Raw genomic sequence first — 12851 nt, forward strand, 5'->3', positions numbered from 1 at the left:
TTTTAAACATTCAACAGATGAAATTCTCTTTTTACCATCAGATCAGCTCAGTTTAAATCAACCAATAGCTTTGCTCCATGCTTGAAAAGAGTACACATATGCTTTATCTTGATTGGAACAAAGAAAAAAGCTAGCAGTTAGCAGCACACCAAGATAAAGTGATGTAATTAAAATCCTCTTAAAACAGAAAATACCATGGTGATGATATAAATAGAATATAAAAAACTGAAATTCAGTTATGTTATGATAAGTAGTGATACCTTATTGACACCTGGGTTTAACGCTAGGCTTTAGCATGACAACCTCTCCTTCAGCCAAGGTTGAGCAACCAATTAGTGAGTTCTGCTGGCGTCTTGTGGACCGAGCACGGTTGAAACGTCGTCAGTAAAGCTCATTTCATAAGGGAGCCTTGAATCTTGTATGCAGAAACAGTTCCTGTGTTATACTGCATACTGACTAAGTTTACATGCTCACTTATATATCCCCCACTCACATTGGACAAAAAGCTCACAAACACCCGCTAACATCTGGCTTTTGTGTATTATCAGCTTTTACTCTCGGCATTTGAACACCGTTCAGTCGGTGCTGAGTTTGAAAGAGAGACTGAAATAAACAAAATTAAAGAAGAAATTGGTGTAAGTGGCTTCTGTGTTGTCTGAGACTGTCAGCTGCCGGATTGCTGCTGCACATTTGCAAATCCTGACAGAGACGAGAACAGAGCAAGATGTCTCACTCCTCAGCAGCTTCTTTTAGGAAAAAAGGATATATCTAGTTAATTAATACATTTGATAATTATCTAAGGGTCTTTTTTTGTTTTGATTTTTGAGTGTTATTCCCAACTTGTCAAAAACACTTTTGGATTGCAGCGAACGTGACCTACAATCCCAGTGCATCAGTATTTGAAAAGTTGTGAATGACACTCAAAAATCAAAGGGTCTGGTTGAAGTCTGAGGAGTTACACGATCTGTTGCTTACCGTTCCCTGTTTTGCCGGGCACATTTGTAAGCATTCTTTGGAAATTCATACTGCGCATTCAGAATATGCGTCTCAGTTTGGGTATTTACCGCAGTTTGCAACACTTTTTTGTCAGCTCTGCACATTGCCTGCCAAACAGTTTGCAAGGCTGGAGTAGAGATGCATACATGTAAGGAAACCCTGTTTCTTAACTTTATTGAAAACTTGGACATTAACAGGTTTTTGGACACATTCAAATACTACAATGCCAGGCTTTTCAAGAAGGTGGTTGAATGAATGAAAGAGGGAGGCAATGCTAATTAACTGCTGCATGCATGGCTGCTCTTAAACAGGAATATAAGTGAGATATTAATTTTCATTAGCCAGGTAAACAGCTTAGTATGAATGTTGTCTTTTTTGGAATAAAGGCATAAACAGGAATATTTTGTGCAAATAAGTGTAGTCATTTTGGATATCGTTGACTAGCAGATGACCCACTGAGGTGTCCCTGAAGGTGCGCCTACGTATGTTTGTTGCTGCGTTAAAGAAAAACCAGCAGTCTTTCATCATGGTGAAGAACAACTGGACATCTCCTTCCTCTTCTATTCCTGCGCTTGATCGTTATCTTTTTGTGCATCCGTCTGCCCGCCACTCTTTCCTGTCTCTCCTTCTCTTCGCCTGTATTGCCGCTTTAGCCTCCTCCTCCTCCTCCTCCTCCTCCTCCTCCTCCTCCTCTCCAGGGAGCTCAGGCAGGCGCGGAGCAGCAAAGTGCACATTCACAGTTGCTCATTGGAGGAAGAATTGAGGTAAGAGAGAGAGAAAAGGGTGGGTGGGGGAAAGAAAAGATGCCGAAAAAAGAGAGGGAAAAAGACATCAAGGTGGAGATAGCGGAGAGGGAAAAGTCAAGCTGCAAGGGTACGCAGGGAAAAAAAGTGCGGAGGGAGAGGAGGAAGGAGGGAGCGTATTCTAGGCTTGTGTTCCAGTTAATTACCACAGAAGGCCCCGGGGCTGCCGTTAGACATATTTTCTTCACCATTTTTTTTATTACAAACATTAATTAATTCAGAGCCTTGTCATCTCGTCTTACATGGATGGGCCCTTCGACCCCTTTTCTTACGCCTCACTTGCACCGCTGGCAGACACACTGTGGGCTGTCACATGGGCTGAGGAGGAACAGGGAGGTTTTAAGTGCTAAGATTTATAGCAGGGTTATCATCAGGGAAAGGGAAAAAAAAGAAAAAGGTAGGCTAAATATGTCGTACTGTTTTCATTGGGGTTTTACGTTGCACCAAGGCTACACAGTCAAAGTCTTTAAAGTCTCCTGATGACAGCAGCTGTGCAAATGAAAAGATTCGAAGGCTAAACGTCAGCGGCATAAATGCATTGTATGAATATGTAGACAGGCAGTGTACACTTTGTTTAGTACCTGCGTCTACGGTGCCCTTAGCATAATCACTCCCTTTCATTTCCTGTGTGCCTCTCTGTCTGCCTGTCTGTCTGTCCGTCACTCAATTATCTCCCTACCTATTCTTCATATTCTCCCCACAAGCTTTCCCTCACTTCTCGTCACCTCTCCCTTGTCTTCTTTTTAAGTGCCTCCACCAGGGAACCGACAACCCGTTTCACTGGGAGTTTATCATAAATTAAAGATTGCATTGTTACCAACCAATCCTCTTACTGTAAGCAGTTTGGAAAGGCAGGCGAGCTGTCTTGAACCCTGAAAGGAGTCAGGCAAGGGGAAAAAAAATATTGTCCTCATTTTATTTATTTTTGTATTTATTTATTTATTTATTTATTCGCCACTTCGCTAGGCGCCAATTTAGCCCCTCATCGATCTTTGAATAGTTCCCCATATCTTAGCACTCAGTTAACCCTACTTTAGCTCTTTGTGAGGACGGCGGAAAATGAGCTGCTGCCGAATACATTTTAGGCACTTGAATAATGCATGAGGACGGCTTGATTTATCTCATCAAGTGCAAGCGATGTGTCCACTTTTCAGGCTGGTTAGTGTCCGGCAATTTAAATGGAGTGCGCCTCAACTAGTTCACATAGTTGGAGCCCGGGGCACGGTGATGATTCAGGAGGCTCAGTACAGAATCATGAACTTGCAGCATGCAGAAATTTCTCATAACCTTCATCCCATTTCATTTCCTGCTTCGTTTCTTTTTTGCTCTCTCACTCTGCATATTTCCAATCACTGGAGAGCACATTTGAAATACTTCTGCAGTAATTACTAGGCAGGACTTCACTGTTACATTTCTAAAGGTATTTATACAACTATTTAAAAAAATACACTTAAACTTATACATTACATGTCACAGCCAGTGAGGCAGCCTGACCTTTCTGTTATTGACATCATTAGTTTTTATTGTATGACCTGTGGATTCATTTATTACAGATGATTAACTCGGTACAGCTGCATTAGGTTTATAACAGGCAAGCAGTCGTGTATTCATCGTGTTTTACGCATTTTTTTCCCCTCGTTTATTGTTCAACCCGTTCAGCTCCTAAGGAAACAGGAAAAGTTCTCTCTGCTACTTCATTATTTTTATCATGTTTTCTGTAAATTTCATCAATCTCCCTGGGGTGTAACAATCCACTGATTTAGATCAATCTACTGAGCTCATTGCCTGAGATGCAGCAGTATCAGTACAAACAGCTTGAATTTGGCTGCAGCTGGGAAGAAAATCACAATGGAATAAACACAATTTTTTCTTTGTTCAGAAAAGCAACAAATAATTAAATGTCTTGCGTTTCTGTGGGGGCCATTAAAAAATATTTTTTAAAAATAAATAAAAAAAGCATATACAGTAGGGATGTATCAGCTGGTCCATTTATAATTATGTATCGGCTGGTCCATTCATAACTATGTATTATTCTCTATAATGAGATTATAGCAGATAAATATAGCCAATAGCATGAAGCCACGTTGCATTCTCTGACTTAAAGGAGCAATTTGTAAGATGGGACTAATATTGTGGTTACGTGTAGCATGTGAAGAAATTACAGTGTTGATGATGTATCAGAGTCGTTAATGTACTATGTTGCAGACATGTATGCAAAAGTTATCATGTTAACCAACTAACCCTGGACTGTCTTGTCTCCTAATACCACTTTATAGCAAGTGGCCATAGTCTGATAACCTCTGTAGTTTCACCTGGGAGATGTAAAAGCAGTCATTTTGCTACTGAGGCAAACAACAAAAATAAAATAAAGCCGATTCCTTGACATCGCACTGACATCTGTCACTTTGCTCATTCCCAGTTCAGTGTTCATTGGGAGGCGGCTGAGGTCAACAGAGGTCCATCAGTTAATAGTGCCTCTCAGCTGCAAGGCTAACTGAGCTACTTGCTAACATCCAAATGTGGCTTCACCAAAGAGTATACTAAGCATCAGTAAAGTGGTTATAGTTTTGGAGCTGCCTTTAAATTCTGCTCATTTCCTCACCAATTCTACCTTTAACAAGCACAGCTTCAACACACCTACGTACAGTTGGTGTGTATGTTCTCTGCCATGCACAAGCTGATTGCTCACTCTTGCAGATTTGATTTTACTTGACTCAGACGCCTTAGCAATCACACAATGTTTTTTGTAGGATTGGCCGTTTTCAGTGGACATTGTGACTCGTAATAGTGGGAAAGCACAGGTGTTACAAATAACATTAACAATTGATCTGTTCTTTTGAAACAACATGTAAGACATGACTGTGTGACATTGAGCCAGCATTCACAATGCCCCTGAAACTGAAGCTAAAAGGAACATAGACGTCTACCTTGAAATGTCAAATGTCTGTTGTGAAAAGGGCCTATTGCTGTTGATCTACATAAATTATATGGCTGTCTTTGTTATTTATTTGTTAAGCTGACAATGGGAAACTGGATCTGGATTCTCACTCATCTGTCCCCTTCTTTCAGGCGTCAACTCCTTACAGCCTGGAGTCAGAGTCTCTGAGAATGGACTGCATAATGTCAGGAGGAGCGTCCCCGACTCTGGCCATTAACGCTGTAACCAACAAGGTACAGTACTAAGTGCTACTCACTTATGAAAGTTTGGCTCGGCCCAGTGCCTCAGTTCACCAGAACTCGACCAGACCAGAACTCCAGGTCTCATGACAGGAAGAGTTGACATAAATAAACTGATTCCCCTGACGCAGATGCTGTTGTTATCTTATGCTTCAAGAACTGCTAATATTAAAACTTTAAAGCAGTTGAAAAAGCTCAGAAAGATGCTACTAATGAATATTCATTTATAACGATGTGTAATGATGATTTTTGACTAATGAATTAGTCAAGAAGATGTAGTCATTTGTACTCGCAGCTGAGAGGAATGTGTTGAACTTTTTTGAAGCTATAATTAAAACTAACTGGATATTAGATGTGCTTGACGGAAAACTGTTGCAGAAGGAGACTCTGTATTTGATCTTTCACCATCAGTGGCCTGGACTGTTATACAGCTCCTCAATTTCACACAAAATGTATGCAATGACACATCTATACACATGCGTGTGTGCACGCGCTGACTAAAAAGCGGGGGTGTGACCGTTTGTACGAGGGTCAGAGATCAAGCCACGACTGGGACCTCTGACACCTCTTTGATCTGGAAAACACACACACACACACACACACACACACACACACACACACACACACACACGCACACACACACACACACACACACACACACACACACACAGAAAGATGATGTGTGGTACGTGACCCTTTCGTCTGACCCTGACCAAAGAGAAAATTTGTCCCACAGCAGCAGCTCACATAACTGTTAAGTGTTTGGTCTGGACGTGATGTGAAGGTCTAGACTTGACAGCTTATTCCAGGTTTCCATTCTGTGCTTCTCACAAGGTCTTGACTCATACTTCCCAGAATTTGTCAATATGAAACACTTTTATCAGATTATTCACACTTTGGGAATTCAGCTGTCCCTTAAAAAAAACTTCTCATCTGAATTATATGAGAAAACACACTCATTTTCTAATCTGTCCATTACTGCAGCACCTCTATTCACCCTCTGTCTGGACATTCATGTCTTAAAGGAACCCCTCTCGAAAAGCCCAGTCTCCTCTGATTGGTCAGCTCTTGTGCACCACCCACTGTGTTTTCCCATCAGCTCTGCCGATGTTTTTGCAGCCACGGCCGTGCTGGTGTGGGTGAGGTGACTGGATAGTTGTGACATCACAACCTTTGGGAAGTTTGAAGTTCACAGTTTCTGAATATGTGATGTGTACATTTATCTTGTTGACTAAAAGCTGACGATAATCTAAATAGTTGCTATTTTTGCCCAACTAACCACTCTAATGCAATGGGCTGAATTACCCACCTACTATGTTATGACTGTGACCTAGAACAGTGGTTATAATAGTCGGTTGCATCACAAATTGGACTATTAAGGCATTTGCACAATGTTGCTGATGATAATGTTTTGTCCAGTTCTATTAGATGCACAGACAAATAAGTCATAAAATTACACAGATTGCGTCATTAACAGCCAAAGAATATCAGCATCAAGTAATTATTATAGCAACAGTTTTAGTCTGAATTGTGACAAAAGCAGGTAATTAACCTGATTTGTATCAATTTGCACTGATTCTCTTTTACCTCAGAAAAGACTGAAACTTGACTCACCGTAGTCATCACTATACATTTTGAAAAAACAAAAGATTCAGAGCAGGGAGAGGAAGGACCTTGGTGATGCTAATGCCAACGTCAATGATGTCCACCCACGCTCAGACAGGTGGCGTCCTGCATGAACAGCAGTGCGTCAAAGCCTCCTCAATAACACATTAGTTTGAATCTATCTCCATTGGAGAATGCCTGTGCCTTTGAAAGACATTCCTATAACACGATACTAGAAAACTAGGATAGCAGAGAATATTTTCTTTGAGAAAGATTGTTATAATCATCATCATGTGTAGATTTTTACTTGGGCTCCTAAATTCCTTGCAATTGAAGCTCTGCAAAGTTTAAAAAACACCTGTCTGAAGGTAATAAATTCTTCTAGGTAATTCTTCTTTAATAATTCATAGATTTTTTTTATAGACCACATAATCATTTCTTTGTTACTACACTGACACGTTAGGAGAATTGAACTCAGATGTGACCAAATACACCGTAAACAGTAACTTCTTTCTTTCTCCGCTACGAGATGTTCTACCGGATAGAGCACTGCCCCAGAGAGCCTTTTACTGTTGTCTCACCCGAAGGCTACAATTTCACATTTGTCTATACAATTAAATGTAGCCTGGAGGTAATGCTGGCGCTGTGCTTCACAAGTACCGACAGTCAAACAAAACAAGAGAAACACGATTCAACATAATCCTGAGGCATTTTCTTTTTAACAGCTCTGTGATCTGTCACCAAAAGACAATATATGCTGCACTTCCTCTGAGTGTCTTCATCGCTGCCAAACTCTCAGACAATAAAGTCACGTCTGAAGTTGCTCAGTGGTCTCTGGGTCAAGACATTTAATCAAAATCACAATGTTTAAGGGGGGAAAAATTCATAATTAGTTTAGGTTCTGTGCTTTTATGCAGCAGCTGGACCAGCTCTTTAATTTTCACTTTTCCTCATGAGCTGTCTCATAAGTTAATGGTGCGTGGGTAACTTCTTGAGGTGGGCAGTGTTCACTTTAGGCTGGATATGAATTGGCAAATGGATAAAATGAGGGAGAGCAGCAAAATGGGCAACGAGGAACAATAAAACGGTGAATCACTGCCTTTGAAGGAGTTAACATGGTTCATTGCCTCAAATTTTTGGCCCTGTATAATTGCCTTTATTGTCACATTAATATGGACCCTGTGTGTGTGTGTGTGTGTGTGTAGGTAGCGCTGTACAACCCTGAGGCAGAAGGCAGTGAGAGTCCAGGGAGTCTGGGCGGCAGCCTGAGCAACAGTCTCTCTGAGCAGAGCTTGGCGTCCGTCAACCTTAACAACCTGAACACGGCCGTCAGCAGCGGCGGCAACGTGCACAGCTACACACCAGTAAGACCTCTTCTTTGTTCTGGGTGACGGTCTAATGATTTCTGCGGCAGAATTTTCTCTTTTTCCTCGTGTTTGTTTGCACAAGGACAACAGCTGACCTGATGGTGCTACAGTGCAGACTAGTTTGAGGTCACTTCAGCTGGGATAGCTTTCTCCCGAATCCTCTTCTGCCTTTTTTTTTTTTTATCACAAGCTGACCGTTTTTCAAGCCACTAGTATTCAAACTGTGGTGTTTGTGATTTGTGGTAAATGTTCTCTGCACACTCAATTCTGACATAATCTGGATGATTCAGTCACTGGTCCACACTCTCTCAGTCGGTACAGAAGGTGTCTGCTGCACCCTTAGCAGACTGAGGAGGTGTTAACCAGCTGAAGACATGTACGCTGGATCTACAGCACGCTGCTCAAACTGTTTGATGTTGAGACCTAGCAAACACATATATTATATACTGTATATTTCAGTGGAGTTAAGCAGGTGGCATCCACAGCGACATTCTTATGTCTTTTTGGCCTGCAAACATTTTTTAATATTTCAGGTGTGCTCACTTACAAAAGTTGTTGCCAAATACCAGATTTTTATTGCTGTTGTTTTATGTAAAGTCCAGCCGGCTGTCAAAAGGGCAATTTCAGTCCGTCACAAACAAATCAAATTACCCCCTTTTATCAAGATTTTTCGTACTCTTCTTTTCACGGGTTTAGAAGTGCAAGTGAAAGTACAGATTGATTGTTGCTATTTGTTGAATGTTCAGCCTGTGAATATAACTTTTGTTTTGCAGCCGACTATCAATACCATTTGCAGTGCCTCACAACCCCTCAGGGTCTCTCCAATAAATTCTTAACCCTTTTGAAATGCTGGGATGCTTTGATAGAAGTGCAAAAAATGAAACAGCTCACCTTTGTCGTCTCTGGTGCACATAAATGACACAACTGCAGTGTTCAACAATTTAAGACAAAAGGGGCAAAATTGTACACAATTAAAAGCAGATTAATTCTGTTAGCTCGCAATTAAACACGTAGCTTGTGCTTTCTCTGTGCCATTAACCACACACTGGCTCTCACACACACACAGTGAGGTATATTTAAATCAAGGCCGGGCCCATGTCGTCTGCTGTTGCGGTGCCTTTGGTCTTGGCCGGTGTTAAGTACTCTTGGCAGGCCACAGATACACTGAGACATTTTGGCCAGATTTTACACTGGCTGTTTAAACGATTCCTCATCCTTTATAAATCAAGGTCCTTAGCTATTTAAATTGATTAGTCTCAACCAGCATGTGTGTGTGTGTGAGATGATAATAAGTTTTATGAAGGAGAGCAACCCTTCTGTCAGGAACTAAACTGTCCCATGCTGAGTAATTTAGATTTGGAACAAATATTTAGTGGAGGCAACAAACAGTTTATTATTGGCCGATCAGATGCAGAAAATGTTGCTGGAGCAAGAGTCCTTGACATAACAAGGCTTTTGACAAAAATAATAACAGTGATCTGACTTCTGGGTTTATATAATCCCTGTATCCACACTCTGCAACTGGATATTGGACTTCCTCACAAACAGACCCCAGACAGTTCGGATTGGCCGTCACACCTCTTCTACGTTAATGGTCAACACCGGAGCCCCCTAGGGCTGTGTGCTCAGCCCCCTCCTGTTCACACCAGACTTGAAGAGAACTCTCTGGTGAAGTATGTGGACGACACCAACATCATCGGCCGCATTACAAACAACCATGAGAGTTCATACCAGTAGGAAATGAACATTTGTGCAGAGTGGTGCACAGAGAACAATCTGCTGATCAATGTCAGCAAAACCAAGTAGCTGATTGTTGATTTTAGAAAGAAGGACTTGACAACAAAGACACACACACCCCTGTCTACATCAGTGGAGCGGAGGTGGAGCAGGTGAATCATTTTAGGTTTGAGGAAACTGTCATGGTCTTCATACATCACCAGCCTGGTAAAAAAAAAAAATCTAAAATACTTCTTAAAGAAACTTGAGAAGGCTAAATTCCAGAAGAAGAAAAAGGCACCATCCACTCCAGCCACAGTCTGTTCACTCTGCTGTCATCTGGCAAAAGATACAGAAGTATCAGCTACAAAGCAGCTTCTTTCCTCAGGCTTTGAGACTCCTGAACCGAGCGACAACACTCAACCATAGTTTTTTTTTGGTAGCATAAAGGGACTACAATTTACAACTTGCAACTTAAAACGTAGACAATTAAATTAACCTTTGAACATTTGGAATCCTTTGAAGATGCCTAAATTGCAGTATAGATGCGGTTTGCTCGTCTCCCCACTGGCTGAAATAAAGGGTTCTGAAGACCTCTGTTGATCTGCAGAGCACTTTGGTCCAGATCAGAACCTCTCAACAACTGCTTCTACAAATATATCAAAATTTCCCTTTGAGCAAAACTGGGGTCCATGGTCAAAAACAAATTTTTGTATTTCATGGTCCCCAGAGTCCTAATGTTTTATTGCCCTGATCATCTTTTCTGTAGTGCCTCCATTAGGGCCAAAACCCTCCATTTGTAGAAACATCCAAAACCCAAGGCGTTGTTGATGTAACATATAGCCCGCCCTTTCATACTCTCCAGATGATGGACCTTTTTCTCTTGTAATTTAGGTGTATTCATGCTTCCAGGGGATAAAATACAAAGGTGCTTGAAACGCTGTTGCTTTTGTAACATTTTACTCTATTTTAATCTGGACACTCTGTTTCTCCACGCTGCTGAAACAGCCTGATTATCCCGTCATGGTCATTAAAGTTCTGTTCAGCCTAATGTAATCATGGGGCCTTTTGATGGACTTGTAGTGCATTTGAAATGTTTGTCAAAGGGGTTTGTGTCTGTCCCTTTAAACCAAATATAATACAATTCTAAAGGCCAGTCTCGGTCTAAAATAACAGGAGCGCTGAAAAAATCAGATCTCTTCATTATTTCTCCCTTGTAACAGCTGCTCACCTTTTTACCATCAATCACTTTTCCCCACTCACCTCCCACCTGCATTAGCAAAGGTCAGTGCAATCTCATCTCGTTAACCTCTCATTTCTAGAGGCCATCTTTTGTTTTCCTCCTCCCTGCATCACCTACACCCACCCACCCTCCTCCTCCTCCTCCTCCTCCATCGCCTCAGACCTCATCTGTGGTCTAGTCCAGTGGGATCAGGGTTAGTTCTGCCTCATTACCTGGCACAGGTGATACCCTCCTAACTGACGGTGATTACTGGCGGCATCACTGGCAGAGCTCTCAAAGACACCAAGAAAGTTGATGGAAAAGCTGCCATTGATGGGTGGAGGTGGATCTGACGGGGATGTGTCCTGCTAAGTAGACTTATACTTGCGGAGGCACACTGATGGAAGCATATTGCTCGTGTTTGCTGGGTTGATGGTGGAAGTATTCTGTTTTCTGTGTGTTTATATGAAACGACTGAGTGCCAGCTAAATTTTCCTTTCTAATTGCATAAAATTGAATTTGGTATGATCATCTGAAAGACTGAATTAAAAAAACAGGATTTGTAGGAAGTATTAATGTGAAAATTGAATTTTGAATGGCACGATTGGAAAATAAATTGCATTTCTTGAAACTGAATGTGATTATTATTGAATTCGACTTTTTATCTGTTTGACAATGCAGCTCGCCCAATTGAAATTCAGGTCTCTCAATTTAGATTCAGCTACCAGAAACACTTTGCTTCACCGTGCAGTGACTGACAGGTAGCAGCCCACTGCAACGCTCGTATTAGCGGCCTCAGACTCCTCAGTTTGGCCATGTTGTTCTCTCATGGAGAAGTTGGAGAGGTTTTTTTGCATTGTCTGGTCCTTCATGCTAAGTTAGTGTTGGCACCAAAAGTAACTTAAGGGTTGTTCAGTAATTAAGTTCATGCTGTTTGCCTTCGTAATTGAGCCTTTATATATTTCAGGGAAGTACAGGAGTTGTTATGGTCACATCTTCCATATGCAGACTTTCTGTCCTAATATATATATATATATATATATATTAATATATATATATATATATATATATATATATATATCTATATATATATATATATATATATACTATATGTGTGTATACTATATCTATCTGGTGTGTCTATCTATCTCTATGTGTGTCTCTCTCTCTCTCTGTGTGTCTCTCTCTATCTCTCTATTGGGTTATCTCTCTATCTCTCTCTCTCTCTCTCTCATCTCCTCTCTCTCTCTCTCTATCTCTCTACTCATCTCTCTCTCTCTCTCTCTTCTTGTGATGTCTCTCTCTCTCTCTCTCTCTGTGTGTCTCTCTCTCTCTCTCCTCTCTCTCTCTGGTCTCTCTCTCAGTCTCTGTGTCTCTCTCTCTCTCTCCCCCCCCTCCCTCCCTCCATCCCTCCTATCTAGACCCCCACAACATTGAAATCACCACTTTCCAACTCCAAGAACCCCTCCTGCATTAACATTTCGGTGTTTCTCTTTGTTTAAATTTCAGTATATGTTTATGGTTATGAAACAGGAACTTTAAATGATGTAAAGTGTGTCATCTGGCAGATTTTAGGAATGTTTGTATGAAATACAAACATACAAACATTCAATCTGTTAGATTGTATGAAAAACAAACATTCTACAAATACTACTTCCACATTTTTGTATGCCTGCATTGACAGACGTAAAGAGTACAGTGGGATGGAGAGACAGAACCCCGTCGGATGAGGAGTATCTCACCAAACTCTGATCAAACTGTCAAAACTAAACTATACATACAATCCCATGACTATAGCCTATTTCTTGCCTAGAATATTTTCACAGACACATTTTAGCATAGTGTTTACCTGCAATATAGGAAGATCATATCAATCCTGTATTGTGAAAAGTTGTGCTGAAAAAACTCAAATTAAACTGTATTACACAGCAGTGCTAATCAAATATAAACCACAATCCTGTTAAT

At 41.0% G+C, this 12851-nt stretch overlaps 1 protein-coding gene across 6 annotated transcripts in view; it reads left to right on the forward strand.

Annotated features, from left to right (window-relative positions):
• The window catches only part of LOC115584866 (forkhead box protein J3-like), a 75157-nt gene that overhangs the window by 48550 nt on the left and 13756 nt on the right, over window positions 1-12851 (forward strand). For all 6 annotated transcript variants that reach the window (XM_030422724.1, XM_030422730.1, XM_030422725.1 and 3 more), the window contains exons 6-7: window positions 4869-4970; window positions 7787-7945. In XM_030422724.1, coding sequence (XP_030278584.1) covers window positions 4869-4970; window positions 7787-7945 — 261 coding nt within the window. The remainder of the gene's footprint in view (window positions 1-4868; window positions 4971-7786; window positions 7946-12851) is intronic.

This window comes from Sparus aurata, chromosome 7 (genome assembly GCF_900880675.1).
Source record: "Sparus aurata chromosome 7, fSpaAur1.1, whole genome shotgun sequence".
In the NCBI taxonomy this organism is placed as follows: domain Eukaryota; kingdom Metazoa; phylum Chordata; class Actinopteri; order Spariformes; family Sparidae; genus Sparus; species Sparus aurata.